The following is a 20,139-nucleotide window of genomic DNA, read 5'->3' as shown; positions in this document are numbered from 1 at the left end:
GCAGCTGGGTACCCAGCGAGGGTTCTAGAGACACCTGCCAGGCCGTTGGACACGTAATCTCCCTGGATCCCTGAGGGCACCTGCATGTGTAAACCCCTGTCGCTGCAGCCATCATTATGCTTTCTGTGTTCCAGCAGGAAATAAACAGCCTTTTGAATGTGGCTTCTAATTTTCTTCCTGTTTCACAAGGGATTTGTATGAGACAGAAGCAGGAAGCAGGATCCCGCTGCACCGGATGACTCCTGTCCCAAAGAGCTGATGAAACTTGTCACACCTACACCACATACTGCCCTGCTGAGTCTCATCTTCATCCGGGCAGAGTGGGTGAATAACATCACCACATCTGCACGGCCCCACTTCACCCCGGGAAGAAATGATTCCCCAGGGCACGAGGAAGTGGAAGGTGAGCACCACTGGGAGAGGGTGGCCTTGGAGCCCTCCCGGGGCTGTGCTGGGCTCTCACATCCACGGTGAACAGTGGTGGAGGGGGGAGCAGCTGGTTCTCCTCTGGGCCAGACTGCAGCCTTGTTTCCAAGCCAACCAGAGTTCCGTGAGCTCCCTGAACGGCTGCAGACAATGAGCCCAGCGAGCCTCCCCCGTATCAGGCTGAGTGCAGCTGATGCTGGAGGCAGGGAAAGCTGAGGCAAAGGGTGCTCAGCCCCTGCACCACCTCAGTGTCCATCCTGCCCTTCGCTGGCAGCTCAGTGTGCAGGTGAGAGGCTCTGGCAGGGATGAGACCACCTGGGCACAGCATTCCTGACCTGCCCAGGGCACTTGTCAACACCAGGAGGTAAAAAAGTCTATCCCTGGTCTGGGGATGAAACCACTTGTGTGTTCTTCCCCCTGCAAAATGCCAAATTAACAGAGAAAAAAGGGAATCAAGCCTGGCACCAAGGAAATCCCAGGTAGTACCATCTTCACGGACCAGAAGGCAACGCTGGAGCTTGGAGATGCCACCTGGCACTGTCAGGGTTCCCCCAGAGACGGTGGGCTCACATTTATCCCGTGGAATGATTGGGAATTTCTGCCTGGAGGGTCTCATTGCAATTTTATTCTGATTTTGGGGCAGAGCAACCTATTTTCCTATACCTTTCCCTCACATTCCCCTTACATCCGCATCACATTGCCCTTACAAGTCGCTTGCAACAGACCCCACACGGCTCAATTAAACGGTGGCACTGGGAGTCTTCTCCACACTTGGCCCCACAGAACACTTCAGGAGGGCTCCATGCCCCAGCTTCACCTCATGTCCCATCACTGGGTGGGAAGGAGGAGAAGTCGGTAAGCCCCCCAAACCTTCCACTCCCCCCCACACCCAGCTTCCTCAGGAACTGTAGGGATAGGACAGAGTAATGGGTACAAACTGAAAAAGGGAAAATTTAGGTTATATATTGGGAAGAAATTCCTCCCTATGAGGGTCATGAGGCCCTGGCACAGGGTGCCCAGAGAAGATGAGGGTGCCCAGAGAAGCTGTGGCTGCCCCTGGATCCCTGGAAGTGTCCAAGGCCAGGTTGGATGGGGCTTGGAGCAACGTCGGCTAGTGGAAGGTGTCCCTGCCCATGGCAGGGGGTGGAATGGGATGAGCTTTAAGGTCCATTCCAACCAGTTAATATTGGGTAGCACCAGGAGCAGCTGAGGGAGCTGGGAAAGGGGCTCAGCCTGGAGAAAAGGAGGCTCAGGGGGGATCTTCTGGCTCTGCCCATCTCCCTGACAGGAGGGGGCAGCTGGGGAGGGTCGGGCTCTGCTCCCAGGGCACAAAGAACAGGACAAGAGGAAACGTCCTCAGGTTGTGCCAGGGGAAGGCTCAGGTTGGACATCAGGAGGAATTTCTTCATGGAAAGGGTTGTCAGGCATTGGAAGGGGCTGCTCGGGGAGATGGTGGAGTCCCCATCCGTGGAGGCGTCCAAGGAAGGACTGGACGTGGCACTCAGTGCTCTGGTCTGGTTGACAGGATGGTGTTGGGTCTCAGGTTGGCCTCGATGGTCTCGGGGCTCTCTTCCACCCCAGTGGTACGGTGATTCCGCGATGCTTCCCCGCCGCACCCAGCCTGGCGCCGCGCCACACTCAACATGGCGGCATCAGCGTGAGGCGGGCGGGGGCTGGGCGGGGGCGTGTCGCGCACCCAAGATGGCGGCGGCGGCGGGCGGGGTGAGATGGCGGCGGGCGCGCAGGCGCGGGCGGGCGGCGGTGACGCGCGGGGCGCGCGGTGACGGAGCGCGGCGGCCGCGGCCCTTTGTTGGCGGCGGTTGAGGCGCGGCGGGGCCGGGCCGGGCCGGGGCCAACGGCGGCGGCGGCGGGGCCGGACGCGGGGAGGCCGCGGGAGCCGCCGCCGCTCCCTCAGCGCCTCGCCATGGACTCGGACGAGGGGTACAACTACGAGTTCGACGAGGACGAGGAGTGCAGCGAGGACAGCGGCGCGGAGGAGGACGAGGAGGACGAGGAGGAAGACGAGCCCGACGATAACCTGGACCTGGGCGAAGTGGAGCTGGTGGAGCCCGGGCTGCGCGTCGGCGGGGAGCGCGACGGGCTGTTGGGCAGCGAGACGGGCGGGCTGGGCCCTGGCGGTGGCGGCGGCGGCGGCGGCCTGGGCGGCGGGCCGGGCCCCGGCGGCGGCCCCGAGCAGGAGGAGGATTATCGCTACGAGGTGCTGACGGCCGAGCAGATCCTGCAGCACATGGTGGAGTGCATCCGCGAGGTCAACGAGGTCATCCAGGTGCGGCCCCCCGGCACCGGGACTGGGGGGGACACACCGGGGAAGGGGCGTGGGGGGTGGCGGGACGGGTCACCGGCCTCCTGAGGGGCACCGGAGCCGGCCCGTCCACGGGCCAGGGCCTCACACACACCTGTCGGCACACCTCGAGGCTGGAAGGGGCTCCTCGGTACCTCCCGGGGCTGGAGGGGACTCAACTCGGTATCCCCCGCCGCTGGAGGTGGGCGGGGGGGGCTCTTCTCGGTACACCCTGGCGGTGCAGGGGACTGCTCGTCACCCCATTCTCCCGGGAGGCTCCTCGGGCCTGGCCAAGATCTCGCTTCCTGCCGTGGAAGCGTCGGGAGCGAGGCCTTTGGCACTGAAAGGGCTCTTCTTTCTTTGTGTGTTTGCGAGCTGCGGGCCGTAATCTATGTTTTTTCCCTTATTCTTCTCCGTCCTCATGGTGTTCGGCGGGGTGTAGCTCCTCCAGCTCCTTCGGTAACCCTGCGGAGTCCATGGCAAGCCCTGGAATTCCAGGAGAGGCACCGCTCTGGTTTTGTTGCCGTCTCCCTTCCCTTCCCCCCGCCACACACAGAGGTTGAACCTTGTGTTTATTTCCAGCACAGACCAGGAGGGCTACGAGCAATCCCTTCACAACCGTAACTTTTTTTACCCTCAGTTTTTAAGCGCGTCTCTTTAAAACTGAAATAGAGTTTGAAATAACATTTATCCTCTTTAGATCGAAGTATCTAAGTCTTATCTCTTGGCTCCTGAGCTTTTGGGGAAAAATTCAAGCCGCTGAAATGATTCAGCATCCCTTTCTAAATGTTCGTGGCAGGGTTTGGCTCCACCTCACCATCAAGTTTCTGATACAGTTCACTTTTCTTCAGGTGATGGGTTTTCTTTAGTTCCCGTTTACTTACCATTATTCAGAGTAAATAGGAGGTGCTACCCTTTTTCCAGTATGCCAACCGGAATACTGTGAGAAATCTGTGGATACTAAACATTGAGGGATCCAGTGCCCAGAAAGCAGTTGTTTTGCTGGTTGTGTGTGTTCGTAAATCTCTTTATACACGAGATGCTTCAGTGTATGTTTTTTCTCCAACTGTCCTGTGCTCTGCAGTGGCTGGGACAGCAGCTTTAAAATGTTGCTTTATGTGCTATAAATCCCCTGTAGTTTATATGGAGCTTGATGCAAACAGCTGTAAAAGTATTTGCGTGCAAAATTAGTACATGGCATTCCTTGAGTCAAATTAAAGTTTATTACTTTAATGATAGCATTGCCCATGTAAAGCTGAATAAAGGAGTCTGCCCGGATTAGCTGATTACCCTGCAGTTAAAGAAGATCTCATAGTTAAACAGGGATGTTTCTTTGCTCCCAGGTATTGATCCTGATATAGGGAGGGAAACAATTGGGAGGCAGACATGCAAACAGTTGGGAACTTCAGGTTTTTACTCTTTAAAATAGCCATTAAGATAGTGAGTCTGTGTTTAATGATTAAGGTTGCAGAAGTCATGGCCCAAACTGTTTGTATTGAACTGATTCTGACATATTCCTTATCTTTGTATAAGACAAGTGGTGGAAAAGTTACTGCCAGTGAGGAATTGAGAGTGTTCCTGCTCCTGCATTTTCCAGACCCGACTGGTGAACTCACCTGCATGTCCTTCGTGAACTAATTTGTTAGAGAAGGTCCTGATTGGTGGTCTGAGCGGATTTGCCCCCCTCTTACACTGCCCTTGAAGCTGTTTGACTGTGTGCTCGACTTGTGAGTTTCAGAACTAGTGCAGAGAAATGGATTTAGGTGATGAGCCCCTTGTTCTGCCCCTGTCCCCGGCGTGGCAGCAGGAGGCCTGACCCTATGCTGGGCTCTGCAGAACCACCCCCCGGACCCTCCCGTGGCTGCTCTCGTGCTCCAGTTGCTGCCTGGGGTTTGCAGTAGTTCCTCCTGGTTTCGCAGAGCAGGGTGCACAAAGCCAGTCTGTTCAGAATGTCATGGGTAAACCTGGGACCCAAAACCAGCTTAGGCCCTGGAATGCATCAGAAGAGGGTAGGAAAACACTCAGTTGCCGTGAATGGCTGTTAAATGCCAGCTTCCTGCCATCAGATTTCTGGGCTGTTCTGGGATAAGTGGTCCGACTTCGGCTGATGCTTCAGGATTTGCTCATTCCCACTCCTGTGGCTGCTGGTGAAATCTTCCAGCGCTCTGTTCTGTTTATTTCCTTGTGTTTGGCGCCCAACCAGGATTGCTGCTGCTGCTTTTCTGGTTCAGTAAACCTTTTCTGGAGTCACATTGGCTCGGGATGCTGCTGCGGATCCTCGGTTGCTGAGCTGTGATTCACTTGTTCCAGTCAAGTACTGGATGGCTTCGGTCCCTGTGTCTCAGCCATGGGCTCTTGGTAGCAAGTAGTGATGGTTGTGGTTACATTTTTGGGTGCTTTGAACTTACTTGTCCAAGGGAGGATGTAATGTACAGCCTGAAAACTTCAGCTGTAGGTCTTGTGCTCTCTAATGAGTGATTTTTTTTAATAATCATGTGCAAGGTATAAATGGGATTTTGTTTTGTAGCTGTAGCGTAAGGAAAATGGAACAGGGAGCCACAGAGTATTTGCAAGGAGGTATCTGAGCCATGGCAGGTGTAACTCTGTATTAAAACACTCAATTCAAGCAGTTATTAGCTGACAGGGCTACAGTTGAAGTGACTAAATTATTCTCCCATCCATTTGGTCATTTCCAAATACAAGCTGTGTAAGAAAAAACATGAACTTTTCTGGGCAGGGATTTATCTGATGGAGACTTTGCAGAAGTAGGAGCTAACCTGTGACTAAGTTGCTGCTCATAGAGACTGTGGTTCACCCGGTTGTGTGGAATGGGCTTTTGGAGACATCTGCTCAGTGCCAAACTCTGCTATCACTTGGCCTCCCTAAGACCACTGAACCTACAGTGAACCAGGCAGGTTTCAGAATGTCTCAAATATTCTGAATATTTTACATTTGCTCTTTCTTGTCTGAGCATAAGCAGGATTTCAGGTGTTTAATGGTGGTTTTTGCACTGTATTTGGCACTTATGCTCATAATCTGATTTGTCTGTGTGTCGCATGACAAGAATTCCCCTTGCTCTGTGAATGCAAAAATAGGGATATGAATAATCCCTTAACCTTGTGCTGTTGGTTGGCTGAGATTTGTAAACCTCAGAGTATTCCTCCTGTCCTCTCCCTGTGATTAGGCGGAGCAGAGAGCAGTTTGCCATGGTATTTGGAATTTTAGTTGTCTAAGTAAACAGGCGGATTTCTGGTGGTTTTCCACCCGCTGGCAGAATAAGTTAGCAAAGGACTGTAAAAACCTAGACACAGAGGTGCTGTGGAACAAAAGGCTTCCTCCTCCCAAAGGCATTTTCCCACAGTTGAATGTCTTCCCCGTATTCTTCCTCTCTGGACTTTTGTCCAAATAAGCCACTGCCACTTCTTTTTTAATATCAGATTGCTATTTCCATTTTTGCTCTAGATTTTTTCTGAAAATAAACTTGAAAAATGTTTAGAATGGCATATTTATTTCTGCTCTGAGTAGAGCACATGATGTGTCTCTGTAGCCTGGCTTGGCCCAGTGTTCTCCTTGCCTTGTTGCAACCTTGTGCAATTCCAGTACTTCCAGGTTGAATTAATTCCCCCTTTTTGCCTGCCTTTTTCTGGAGCGTTCCAATGACATTGTTGTGATGTCACTGACCATATTCATTCTTCCTGGACTTTGTAATGGTGAGGTGTTGAAAATACTGGGGCGAAGCTCTGAGGTGGCAGAAAAAGGAGCTGAGCCTCTTGTTTTCTTTCCCCACCCCACAGCGGGGATCAGGATCCTGGATGTGGCTGGGTTTTGTGCCTGGCCTGTTGTGCGATTGTGAGCATGTTGAGCTTCAAACCTCAGCTTTCTCTGGAAGGACATGGCATTACTGGATCCAGCAAAACTTAGTCTAGCTCAAAAATATCTTTTCTTTTGATTAAAGGCTTTACATTAGATTTTTTAGAGCAGACCAGGTCAGGTGTAACATCAGAGCATTTGCAGCAAGTACAGGTTTCTTATTTACGTGATGGAGCTGGGTTCCTTCTTTGGAAGCAAGGTTAGGTCCTTGCTGGTAGAAGCTTTGCCATTAAAAGAAGCCCAAACCCCAGGCCACTCCAAAGTTAAAAACCCATGTTTGTTGAGGAATGGCTTTTCCCGGAGGCCCCTGGAGTTCCACAGCCCTGCTTAAGTAGAGCTCTGTCACGGCAAGTGCAAACCCATTGTTACAGGAGGGGTCTTGTTAAACAGTAGCTTTACTTGCTTGGACAAAACATCCCGATTTCCAGGTGGAACTTAGGAAATCTTCCCAGTACTGGTGTAATTCAGCGTACTGTGGGCAGTACATTCCAAAGGTATTGTCCAGAGCAGGGATGACTTGCCAGTGAGCAACAGGAATTGCTGCTTGTTGCTCAGGGTCGTGCTTAAAACTGTGCTTAATGTTAGAGATGACATCTTGGAAATTCAAAGTGCTTGGATCTGCCTGACAAGCATTAGGTGGGAGTCTGTGGGTGGAAGCACTCGAGGCTGGTGCTGCTTCCATCCGGGTCCGCTCGCAGCGAGAGATGCATTTGCAAACCTCCTCGTGTGGTTACTTGATAACAAAATTCATATTGGGCCTAAATGTTATGATGCTGGGAGGAAATGCTTTGTTAAAACCCCATGTTTCTGTCACGTGGTGTTTATAAGGTGTTTCATTATAGCAGGAATGCATTTAATATTTCCAAGGAATGGAATAAACTTCATTGTGACAAAGCATTCCTGGAATCTTGTATAAGCAATCACTCCAAAACTTTTGGAAATGACATGGTGTCTGTTCCTGACATGTCAAGACATGTAATTCTGAGTATAATAGAATTTTTAAAATGTTACTTTAAATTTCAGCATTACCAGGTAGAAAAGTCTTGTTAAGTCTCCAGAGGAATTTCAACTTCATACTTAAATATGACCCATTTGCTTTGTGCTTTGTGTTTCTGTTAGGCCAAATGCAAATCTCATGGTTGGCCATGTGTGAAAACATTTGATACTGGTTGCTTTTGTCTCAACGTAATTTTCCCAAAATCACAGCAAGGCAGCCTTTTTCTCAGGTGCCTTGGGGTGCACATGGGGACAGGCGTGTACTGGGATGTTTTCAAAGTGAAACTGAAAACACTCATTGTTTTTTAGCTACTTTAAAACGTTTCTTTCCGGAAAGCTGAAACTAAATAGTAAATACAGTTGTTGCTGTTCCCTGTGGGTTTAATTTCAGTGAGCAGGACCATTCCTGCTATGCAAAGTAGAAGGGTTGTTTCTGCTATAAATTGGAAGCTGTGCCACCGAGAAGTCAGAGTTGAGACTACAGTTGATGCGAAACAAGAGCTATTTCTGAGTGTTGAAGCATCACTGAAAATGAAAACACAGGTTCCCCTTTTATACTTGTCCCAAGCTCTGACCCCTTAGTTTTAACCTTGCACGAGTTCAAGTCCCTAACAGCGAATAAACCCCAAAGCTCCAATGCCCTTTGGAAATGTAGGGCAGTCCTGTTAAATAGTTTTCAGTTTTCTATTTTGAAACTAATTTCTCTTCCCCTTTACTCCATGAATGAGACAAACAAGAATGTGGTTCTGCTGTTAGTGTCAAGTGTGATAGTTGAAGGAAGTGATGGTTGAAATCTCCACACTGTGTTTGTTTTAACAGCGAGTCAAGGGTTTCATCCAGAATTTCTTTGTAGGAGCCTTTTTTTTTTCCTGGAGAAGGTAGCAACTCATTCCTCCACTTAGGGAAACTGGTTAACTGGGAAAAGTGTCTGGAGTTTGTCAGTAGCTGTGAAGGCTGGAAGTCCTCTCCACATAGCTCAGTGCTGAACTCACCTGTTCAGGGTCCTCCAGATTTCTGGTACTTCTGGAATTATTGGGATCTGAGTATTGTAAGTGATGTTTTCTCTTCGTGGCTGGCTACACTGGATCCCTGACAGCCACAAAGGATGTTTGGAGGCTTTTGGGTGCATACAAGCACATAATGCTGCTGAATTTCATCAAGTCTTTTAGTAGCTGCAGCAACTGCAAGGAAATTGCAGCCTCGTTTGTTGTAAAACACCTTGGGAGGGTTCGTAGTTGCTCAGTAATGCCAAATGGTGCATTTGAGCACAGCCCGGAATACAGATGCCTGAGGTTTGGGAGAGGGCTGCTGGCTTTGTGTGGGACGTTGGTGCAGGAGGCTCTGAGGGGACGAGGCAGTCAGCTGGGAGAAAAATCATTAGTAATTTGATAATGGAAATGGTGATAAGTATCTTCACCATCCCAGGTGTTTGGAGTGTTGGAAATCCTGAACTTGGCCTATATAGAATTCCTTACCTCTGTCTTGGCTTTTGATCTTGACCTGTGATGGAAACACTGTTTAAATAAATGCTTTGAAAACTACCCCCCAAGGCTTCCCTCAGTAGTTGCTTCAGGTGTAACCGAGTTTATACTTCACAAGTCTGTGCCTTTCCTGAGTTTGGAATGCCTGTGTAAGTGCAGAGGCTCTTGCAGGAGCGATCCCTTGTTTACATGGTGTAGCAATGCCAGGTCATTACTTCTGGTACTCAGAGCAGCTCACTGTGGTGAGGGTTTGAGCCACTCTACATATACAGCACTCAAACAGAACCGTCGGCATTGAGTCTTTTCCTTGTTTTTAGAGACTGAGAACTTTTTCACATGCTGGGAATTGTTTCAGATCCAAAACCTGACGTAGATAGCTTTCAACAGCATCAAAGTCTCTTGGAAGAAGTGAGTAAGCCCTTGTGAAACCGTCTTGGACGGTTGTGGTGCATTTTGGCATTGCCAGCTGTCTTGCCTTGAGTTTTGGGCAACTTTTGGGAGCTGGTGGAGCACAAAGCCGGTAGGCATTGCCACTGCCTAGTAAAAAGGGAGAAACAAAGAAGTGACTTTGTAGGGACACGTGTCTCCCTCTCGGTGTCCTCCCTCTGGAGAAGCATGGAGCGCAGACATCTGGAGAGGAGCGCACAGCTTCTCCATGGCCATGTTACGGCGCCTGTCCTTGTTGCCAGGCTCCAGCACGTCTGTGTGATGGCAAAAGGTGGTCCTCTGCGGATGTGTTTGGGAGAGGAGCCAAATACAGCTGCTGGGGACAGGGCAGTAACTGAGAGCCCTGTGAGCAGGTGACTCTTGGCTCTAATCTGGTTGTAATTGAGTGTACAACCTACCTAAAATTGGGCTTCTTGGTCTTCTCCTGATGGTTTCCACTGGTGCCCACTTACTGATGTTGGCACATTAAGACCCTTCTTCCCAATCTTTCTAAAACATTCCTGGTTTTGTATCTTCCTGGTTAAAAACTTATATCCTAGAGCACCATGTGGCACCTCTTGTTTCCAGGGACAAGCAGTGCAAGGATCGTGTCTTGGCCATCTGCTTCAAAATTAGGTCTTGTGGGAGAGTACTTGTGTCTGAAACATGAAGGTGTGAAAGGCTTCCTGGTCTGAGGGGAGGGACTCTCCATGTACTGTGTCACCACAAATAGGCCTTTTTATGTGCATTTTAATTCACAACAGATGAAGCTTTCATTGCTTTGTGATTTAAGAAATTTGGGAGCTGGAGGGAGATAATCCTAATGTTTGAAACTAAAAGGTTGGATATTTGCTTATTTCCTTTGCAGCCCTTCAGAAAAATTGTCTGTGATTGTTACAGTAATTTCACCAGATGAGGGATGCAGACTCTGAACTCTGTTTCCCAGCAGATAATCAGGATAGAGTAGGAGTTCTGCTCTAAAGGATTCTACATGGGCACAGTTAAAGTCCTCTCAAAGTGGAGAACACACAGTAAAAACTTAGTAGAACCAGGAGAATCTGTATAATTGCACCTGAAAGTAGTCAAATGGCAAAATAACTGACTTCTTTGGGTGTTAGTTCAAAGATTTTAAACTAATATTTGCTGTTCCTGTTAAGGAGAAAGCCTGAAGAGACTTTGTTCCAAGGTAAAGAAATGAAAATTTGAAGTGGTTCTGAAGGTTCCCACTTCCTGTCTGGTGTCCATGGCTGGGTCAGCCTCTGAAGGAGCGTGTTGGGTGCTGCCCTGCAAAGGATGTTTCTTTGCTGTTTTCTTCAGCAAAACTCTTCCCGAGCCACAGATGAAGGAGCTGGTATTTGACCAACAAGCACCCTTGTGTAAAAATCCCAGCAGGACACGGCTGTTTTTACTGTCCTGTGCTGCTTTGATGTGTGTGGGGACCTGGTGCTGTAGTGACAGTGCAGTGCTTTGCTCTGGGTCACTTCTTTGGGGTTTGCCTTTGGTTTTCTTAGTTGGGATGGGCTTGGTTGGCTTGAAACACCAACACACTCGAACCATTGTGATGTTTGAGTGCCTGACACTCATCCCCAGTAGTGCTTTTTGGGATATACAGACGTGCACCCACAACAGAGCCGTGGTTGTGTGGATATTGCACTTGGGCAGTTCCCATTCCCTGACTGCCTGGATACAGCTGTTTGCAGGGCCATAGAATGTAGGGAATCAGGAAACTCTCCAGTTAAAAGTGTCTCCTCTGCTCTTTTTGCTCAGCCCTCTGACCCCATGAGCAGCTACTTTGCTCCAGTTGCCAGAAGTGGTGGTGTTTGACTTGTTAGCTCTGTCAGCCAAACAAATGGATGTGCATCCACACCTCAACATTTCTGTGGCCTGTTTTGTGTGCACATCTAGTTAGAGGTGCATATTTAACTTTGGAAAGAGCTCTGGGGAGCTTTACAAAATTTTGATCCCCTCTGCAGCTGGTAACTGTGGGCTTGGTGTGTTCTTGTGCAACAAACCCAAATGCAATCAGCATTCCTTTGTCTGGCAGGTAGAAATGTGGAGAGGGATTAGAGGAAACCAGGAGGACTCACATGAATAAACAGTCTCCCTTGCAATGAGCTTTCCTGTGTGGTAAGAAAAACTTAAAACTAAGTTAACTCCTAGTAATCTTCATCCTAGTCATCTAGGATCTGAGAAATAGGGAGTGAAAGGAATGGTGTGGAAAGAGTGTGGGAGAGCCATGTCTTGAGTTTGGATTCCAGAGCAGGAGCTTGGAAGTGAAAGAGCTTTATTGACCAATGTGTATTAAAACTGGGCTGAACAGCAGCTTTTTAATAAAAAAGGAGGAAGAGCAACATTCTGACTCTTAGTTAGCAGCATAATTTTTCTTCTTGGAGCAGCAGTGTAAAGTGGAAGGTCCTTGGAGTAAAATCTCACCTAGTATGCATAGAGGAAAATAACTATAACACAAAATAAAAATTCAATAAAAAATTAACAATTTCTGCGCCCTATGAAGATCTGATGAGATAATGTGTCAGATGTCTTTGTTTTTATAGTTTGTAATACTTCTGCAATGACTGAAAGGCCATCTGAGCAAATTGAGGTGATACTCTCTGATTTATACACATTTTGGATATGTGTTAGCTTGTTCTGTAATAACCAGTCTCTTTATTTTATGTGGTAATATGACATGCTTGAATTATCCTTATTTGTATTGTTAATAGAGCTGAAATTGATGCTTGAAAATATGCACAAAACTATTTCTGGCTGGGGTGACAGCTTCTAGGAGGGGAACAGGGCAAGGACTTGGAGTTCTCTTTAGGGGTGATGGATAGTGAAACTCTCTGGAGGGAGGGTGTTTGGGATCTCTGTCACTCTGGTGTGCCGTGATGTAATTCCCTGCTGTCCCTTGCCAGGGTGTCTCTGCAGGCAGCACTGGGATTTGGAGGAGGCTGGGTGCCAGCCTATTCAGTGCACTCAATTATCCACCAGTCATTAGTGTAATTATTCCTCTTGTTGTCCTGCACAGCAGTTGCAAAGGCAGGGCTGATTAGGTGGGTTTTTCCTCTTGCAGAAGCCCAGTGTCTTGATGATGGTAATATTTTAATGGAAGAGGAACAAGGGATATCCTTGTCAGCTAGTGCACAGTCCATCAAATACAAAATTGCACATCCAGGTTTGTTTCCCATTCTCTACCAATATGGAATAGAGATGGGGAATCTGCATTTACTTCCTAGTTTGACTCAACAGATGTAGAAACACTTCTGATTAAAATGAGTGCAAGTCTGTGTAGAGGCAAGTCTTCAAAGCCCTTAAATGAGAAAATGGTGAAAACACTGGAGGTTTCCTGTTCTCCCCCACTGCTGTAGGACTTGTGTTCTGCTATTTCTGTATCAGATCCCACCAGACTATTTTCTCTTAACTCGAGGGAGCTCAGGTAGCTGCTTAAAAATACCTGCAGCAATTAGAGACTGCAGTTAGACTTTGAGGTATATCTTGTTGGGAACAAGAGCGAACAAGCGATTGCTAAACTCCTTATGCCTCCAGAATATCCTTTCTTCAAAGGTGGCTTCTGCAGAGCCCTCAGAGGAAAAAGTTTTGGGGTGTAAACAGGCAAAATTGCTTCTTGTAGCGGAAATCCCAGCTTATAAAATAACGTGTTGCCAGGGCTGTGTTTTGTTGGCTGTAAAACTAAGTAAGAATAAATGAGCAGAGTGTGGTAAATAAACTGCAAAGTCATCATTAAAAAATGATCTGAGCTAGAGGAGGCTTGTTGGGAAAAGGATGCTGGCAGGTTTTCCAAGTGCAGATGCAGGTTGTGCCAGCAGAACAAAGTGCTTTTGCAGGTAAAGCTGCTTTTTGCAGGGAAGCGGTACAAGCCACAACCACATCTGCGCTGGGGCTGCTGCCAGCGTCAAGATGTTGCCAAAGATTACATCCCCAAGCCACGGCTGCATTGGCAGTGGTTTCCTGGGCCTAAAGAGTTTCTTAAGATGGCTAAATTATTATTTTTTTCCTTGACTGAGAGTTGTAGACTAAGGCATAGGCATCACCAGAATGGATTTCCTGCCTGTTTGTCAGGATGACATTGGGTGTTTAAAACATATTTTGCCTGTGATGGAGAGATGAAATCACCCTAAGGAATGTGTTTTTTTTCTTTCCTAAAATACTGTGGAGTGTGGTGATGCTTCACTGCGATGGGAAGACTTCCTCTTTGCCCAAGTGAAGAGGGAATGGATCATGAAGTGTTCCTTTGAAGAAGGGACAAAATCAGAAGCAATGAGGGACAGAGAATTGAAGAAAAGTACCAAGTGCTCACCTCACTGGGGCCTGGAGGAGACAGAGAAGATAGAAGAATATTAAGGATTCTTTTTTTCTCCAAAAATGCTCATGTAAATCGCCCCTGGCTAAAAATTCTTGTGCCAAGCCCGTGTCTCTCATCAGTCACGCTGTCGCTGAAGGGGTTAACACTTTCATGCCACCAGTGACTATGTATCCAAATGTTTTTGAAGTAACCTGGCCGTTGCCATGAGAGAAGTTATTCATCGGGATGGCTTTTGTTTACTTACCCTGGTAGATCTTTAACTTGCAGGGGTTTGTGGGTGCCACCTCATTGTGCTCATGGAAGCAGTTATCATCCCTTGCCATTTTCTTCTTCCTGTCTGTATATTTGTTGGAAAATGTTAATTATAATGTTCTGAACTGGAAGTCAAGATTCAGGACAGGCTGCACAGGCATGTTACCGTGAGATTTTTGTGTAGTGAGTTATTTCCCCCAAGTACCTGTGAGTCTGAGGGCTCTAATTTCTGGGTATAAAGCTCTGTTCACGGTCAGGTTATCTTGAGATTTTTAGGAATCAACAGTGCTTATCTTGAGGTGATACAGAGTTTGGCTGGATTATATCTTCTGTATTAAACAGCTCGTGTCTCTGTGCCCAAGCACCCTGTGATAGGTGTTCTCCAGCAGTGCCCAGTAACAAAAGCAGGTGGGAGGCAGATCACCCGAAACCTGAGACTTAACCAGCAGTGTTTGAGAGACACCTTCATGCCGAACATACCTGGGGGCTGATCCTCTGCTTGCACACTGTCTGAAGAGGGGACACCCTTAAATCATCATCTGGAAGGACAGTTGGAGAGCCCTGTGCTGAGAATTTACAGAAGTTAACCCAGAAAATCAGTTAGTTGTTTTCAAGGCACGTGTTTGAGCCTACAGACAGACCTGCTGTGGAAACAGTCTGTGGAAAAAAAATGCACAAATTAAGAATTTACCTTTCCCAGTATAACTGTGATGCTGAGTATTAGAAAAATACCTTCATCCTCCCAGAGTTTGTCTGATTTCTTCTAAACATTTCAAGTATGCCATGGCACCATTATTTCTTCAAGTTGCTTCTGATACTTCTTCCATTGATCTGCTCATAGCAGCCTCCTAACACTGCCCTGGACTGGATGGTGCCTTTGAATGTGCTTAAAGCAGCAAAAGCAAAGTTCTGTTGTCCTAAAGGTGTGCAAAATCCATGAGGTGCTGGATACTGTTAAGTGGGAAGTGATTCACTGGCCAGAGCTGAGGTGCCTGTTCCTTACGCTGCATGAGCTGCTGGAAGCAGGAGCCAGCAGAGCCAGCAGTTTTCCTCCCTGGTGTGGAGGAACAGAGCCAGTCTCCTACAGATTTATAAATCCCAGGATGTGGGTACAGCCCTTTGGGTGCCTCTGGCTCTGGGCCAGACCCTGGCAGTGCACAGTGCAGTGAAAGAGCCGAGTCAATGTACCAGTACATACTGGAGTGAGGGAAAAGAGCAGGGAGAGCTTTTTTGAGACTCCAGAAGACTGGTACAAAATGACTTAAAGGAAGAAAGCAGATGTACAGTTCATCATTCAGCTTTATTCCTTTAGCATCCATTTCTGCCTGCAAACAGGACAGTTTCTGGAGCTCACATCAGCAGACCTGTACTTTCCCAGAAATACACAGTTCATTCAGGAGTTGAGTCACTGACGACAGCATTCCCATGAAACCCAAATGTGGTGCTTTGGGTTGTTTCCTTTTATCGGCTTGATGGGTAGCTGACCTGACATATGCTGCTTCCAGTCTTTCCAACATTGACTAATGAAAGACCTTAAAAAAAAGTGCATTTCTGTCAGGCTCACGTGGTTACTTGGAGGACACTTGGTAGTAGTTCTTGGCAGTATTCCCACAGTTTACTATCAAAATCTGGTATTTGGTAGCCCAGGTGAATACAGCCCCCAGACACAGGGGTGAAGAGGGTGAGGGCCTGCCCTTTGCAGCTGGTGGGATAATGGAGAAAAAAAGTGGGACCTTTGGCTGTGCCTGGCATCAAAGTATGTCCCAATATACTTTACAGTCTTTGGGACAAAAAGATTTGGGGGTCTGTTGATACGGGAAGACCCAGTTTTAACATGCCTGACACGTGGCTCTTGGCAGACTGAGACAAACAGATTTCTTGGAAGCAAGTCCCTGTTGTCCAGGTCGTGCCAGCTCAGCTGTCTGGTGACACAGTGATCCTGTCTGTGTTAAAATAAACCAGTGACCCCCTTCACCCAGTCAGTTCCTGTGTTTGGTCACTCGTGTTCCCATCACTGACGGGCCGGTGGGAAATCCAGGAGCCAGTGCTTGTGTGAACTTGTGTTGCTGCTGAATAAATACTTTCTGAGCTGGTCTGGTCTTGCCCAGTTATTGCCCTATTTCAGATTAAAATCATAATCCAAGTAGCTGTCACTTCATCTCATAGGCAAAAATAGAGCTGGTGCACAGCTACGATGTTCTGGGCGTCTAGAGTCTTCCTCGGCCTCTCTGGAATCTTGTGGAGGGGGAGAAATTTCTGACCTGTGCTCTTGGGCCAAGCCATGGTGTTTTGGTACTTTTTGCCAGTCACTTCCTTCATTCAGTATCGTTTCTTTCTGTGGCAAAATGTGCTTTTGCTTTCCTCTTGAAGCAATACAGTGTATTTTATTCAAGCCAGGCATTGTTATATCAGTCTGAGATAAGAATTGAAACTGCTGCCGTGTGTAGTCTTCCAGAGACTATGTAGTACTGAAAGTATCTAAGGATGTTCTTTCTGCCTTAGGAATGCTTGTGATCTGGAGAAAACCCAACTTTTTCTGTCTGATGGTGCTGGATACATTTGTGATCCATATATGAGATCAGTGCAGTAACTGTGTGTTGGGTCCAAACTGAAGTGTGGTGGGGTGAGAATTTCAATAGGATTGGGGTCATGTTGGATAGAAGAGGAAAAATGGAGCCTGGAGGTCTGGAAGAGCAGTGATATCAAGAGGGAAGGGAGCTCAGATATGTGTTGTGGACGCTGGTTGTGGGAGTGGTGTTCTGTTGACAAGCAGGGAAGGTGACTGTATGTCATTTGTGATGGGGACACAGAGGTACTGATTTCCTAAATATCCATTTGTATTTTGTGGACTGTCATCCTATCAGAGCAACTCTGTGGCGCTAGATGTTGACTGAAGGTTTGACTTGAGGGCGAAATTGGTGATTACCGGGGACTTGGAGTTTACCTGGATGAACCTACAGGCCCTTTACATCCATGGTAGCCAAAACTTGCAGGGTTTTTGCTCTCACCTCGTGCCCAGCCTGGCTGCAGCGCTGGGGGCTGTTTGCTTCCTCCACAGCGGGAGGGGAGATATTATGGAGCTGCTGAAATAGTAAACTGGAAGAATTATATGGAAATGATGCCATCACCTTCTCCTACTCTTTTAAGGCAAGTCTTTGCAAATCCTTGAGTGGGAGGCACTAGGTTGAATAAAGCCGTTGTGCAGCGTACTCCGGCACCCATGTGCTCCCACTCCGGTGCTCAGCACGGCAGCTGCAGTCGCTCAGCGGAGACTCCGGAAACCAGAGCTGGGGCTCATGTTGCCTACCCAGCTTTGCTGAGCTTCTGTTCATATGTTGGGATTTCTTGTGCTGGGAGACACCAGTAAGAGAGAAATCCTTTGGGTGATAACTGCTGTTGTGAGCAGTGAAACATCAGCTCAGGACCTGTGGGTCCTTCGTCTTTAAAGGATAGAGTTTATACTCCAGAACTATAGAAAAACGAAATAGAATCCAAAGTGTTCTTCAGTTTAAATGTATAAAATAAGGGTTAACATCTCTCTGTGTCCTGCCATCAAACCCTAGCTCTCCTCCTTTCGCATAGCTGAAATGCTGGAAGAGACCTTCCCTGGTCCTTTTTAATTCATGTTGGGTTGGTGGTAGAGCTTCTGCAGTCTTCTGAGAGCAACAGGGTGAATCCGTGCCATCTTCTTTTATTTAAAGTATTACAGTGTGAATTCAGTTTTTGCAATTCCAAATCTGCTAATTCATCCTGGAATTGTTGCTTTAGTGGTTTTTTTCTGATTTTAAAAGCTCTGTTAGACAATGGCTCTTCGTTGCAGCTCCTAATCATTAACCTGAAAGCTTTCCAAAAGGCTCTGAGAAAATGTAAAGCAGCTGACTGCTTCATTTCTGCCTCTTGAACCAATTAACTGAAGTAATAGAGTTTTCACCGAAGTTGCTTTTTATTATCTTCCCCTGCTAGAAGAATGTATGTTCATCAGAGCTGGAAACAGTCAGTAGAGTGCAGGTAAGTTACTACAAACTCAGATCATCAGATCAAGCTGCCATTTGGTGCCATCACGTTATGGTCCTAATTCAGTAACTCTGTAAAACTTAATTTTCAGAATTAGGAGATGATGTGTGAAGGGAAGTTAATGAGATGGAGAAAGATGTAGGGAACTAAGGAGATGATTGGTGTCGAAGTCAAAGGCTCTGTATGTGTTAATGGGGAGTTATGATGAGGTGGCAAATGCCAGATAGAGGACAGCAGATGACAGTAGTCACAGGGAGCAGCCTGGCTTCTTGTGGAGTTGTTCAGAAATGGCAGGAAACTGGTACATTTGCAGGTGGTTTAGAGTTCTAACTCAATCTTCAAATATGGCTTCAGAAGTATGTGAGGTGCAAAGAGCATCCCCTCAGTAGGGTACAGAGAATGAGCAGTACTGATGATGTTATTATCTCTAATGGGAAGATGAGCAGTATCAGATCCACCAGCGTGTTGTGCTGTCCCTGTGAACCCTGAGATGGCAATGGCAGAAACGTCCTGTGGTGTGATTCTCTCCCAGACCCCAGGGGATGGCAGAGGGAGAGAGCATGGATGGGTTGGCAGATTGATCCATTTAGCTGCTGTCCTCTTCTCGCAGCAGCCCTCTCATGTTCTGGCTGTAATCAAGCCAGGGAATATTAGATTACACGGAAGTTTTCCAGCAGCTTCTTGGAGTGCTCAGTTGGTGGTGGTTAAAAACTAGCAAGTTTGAGATCATGTCCTGGAAGTACTCAACACTTGGATCTCATCTTCTGTGCTGGCTTCCTGGGAATTTTATTAAGCTGCTAGAAATGAGGTTTTGTGCTTGTAAGATTTCCTGTAATTGTCTCCTGGAAGAATGAATGTGAATGGATCTCCACAAATGAAGGTCACTCAGTGCACTTGCAGAACAGTGCAAACCTTTTGCTGACAGTTGTACTGTGGTGTGTTTTAGCAGGTTAAAAGCTGAGTTAAGACACTAACTGTATCTTTATATCTGAGATTATCTGTGTGGGGCTGGGAGAGGTGCAGGTAAAGAGCAGAGGGTTCAGGTGGAGCATATACCAGGTTATTGAAGAATTTTGGGCTGGTGCCCCTTGGTTATTAGGTGATGAAGCAGCTCTTTGGTGCCTGGTGTGTGGTGTTGATCACAGTCCCTCCTGACGGGGTTGCTCCTCCTCTCCCTGCTGCCGTAAAACGTGACCTGTGGGTGATTTATCAGCGCTTCTCCCGTGGCATGGTGTGCGCGTGACAAGCCTTGGAGATGCTGGGCAGCGGGCATTTCCACTCCGTGCTGTACTCTTGCAAAGCCTGGGGGTTTGGCTGGTTAAATATTTACAGTGGTGGTGTGACGGCTGTCCCCAGGTGCCACTTCACTGGAGCAGATGTTTGTGCTGCTTGGCTTCAGACCAGCATTAGCTTGTGATGGCTCTTTGCTCCTCCACCAAGCCAAACCCTCAGTCTTGTCGGCTGATGTGAAACCATTGGTTTCCTTCTGCTGGGGAATGTAAACGCAGTCTTGTGTCCCCATGGAATACAGCAGTGGACATTGCTGAGGTTTGAACCCTGTACAGAGTTCTGAGGCTTGGGCAAAGCCAGGGTTTCTGGAGCATCTGCTTGGATTCACAAGTGCAAAGCAGTTGTGTAGAAAACCCAAGCCTCTGTTATTGGGATAGAGATGCTGCAGTTGGGATGAAAACTGTTGGAATGCAGAAGCTGCCATGGGTAGAAAACAAAACCAGCCATGGCATGGAAAGAAACAAAGAATTTATCAATATCATGTCTCCAGGAGGTGGGAAAGGATTTTGCTGGAGAACTGAGCTTAAGTTGTTCTTAAATGATTTTTATTTGCAGTAAATGCTGAAACTGAACCAGGAGCTGACTCCCAGCATGTGAGGAGAAGCTGAACTGTAAAATGTGCTTTTCTCGGTAATAACATCAGGAATTAACCATGCAGCTCGTCTTGATGGATGGAAACATGAATGGATCAAGTGCTCCCAACTGTCATTCAGCAAATTGTGCTGCTTGGAAATTCTGATTCAAGCTAATGTTCTAATAAT

The 20,139-nt window shown here is 47.5% G+C and overlaps 1 protein-coding gene across 2 annotated transcripts in view; it reads left to right on the top strand.

Annotated features, from left to right (window-relative positions):
• Nucleotides 1-2,264: 2,264 nt before the first annotated feature.
• ARIH1 (ariadne RBR E3 ubiquitin protein ligase 1) overlaps nucleotides 2,265-20,139 on the top strand; it is a 50,568-nt gene continuing 32,693 nt past the window's right edge. Inside the window, exon 1 of one of the 2 annotated variants that reach the window (XM_048317706.1) lies at nucleotides 2,265-2,713. In XM_048317706.1, the coding sequence (XP_048173663.1) occupies nucleotides 2,351-2,713 (363 nt within the window). In that variant the 5' untranslated portion in view covers nucleotides 2,265-2,350. The remainder of the gene's footprint in view (nucleotides 2,714-20,139) is intronic. The other variant, XM_048317707.1, reaches the window with a different exon arrangement.

This window comes from Corvus hawaiiensis, chromosome 13, assembly GCF_020740725.1.
Source record: "Corvus hawaiiensis isolate bCorHaw1 chromosome 13, bCorHaw1.pri.cur, whole genome shotgun sequence".
In the NCBI taxonomy this organism is placed as follows: Eukaryota; Metazoa; Chordata; class Aves; order Passeriformes; family Corvidae; genus Corvus; species Corvus hawaiiensis.
Note: the sequence above shows the minus strand (reverse complement) of the source record. Positions and strands in the feature narration are given on the sequence as shown.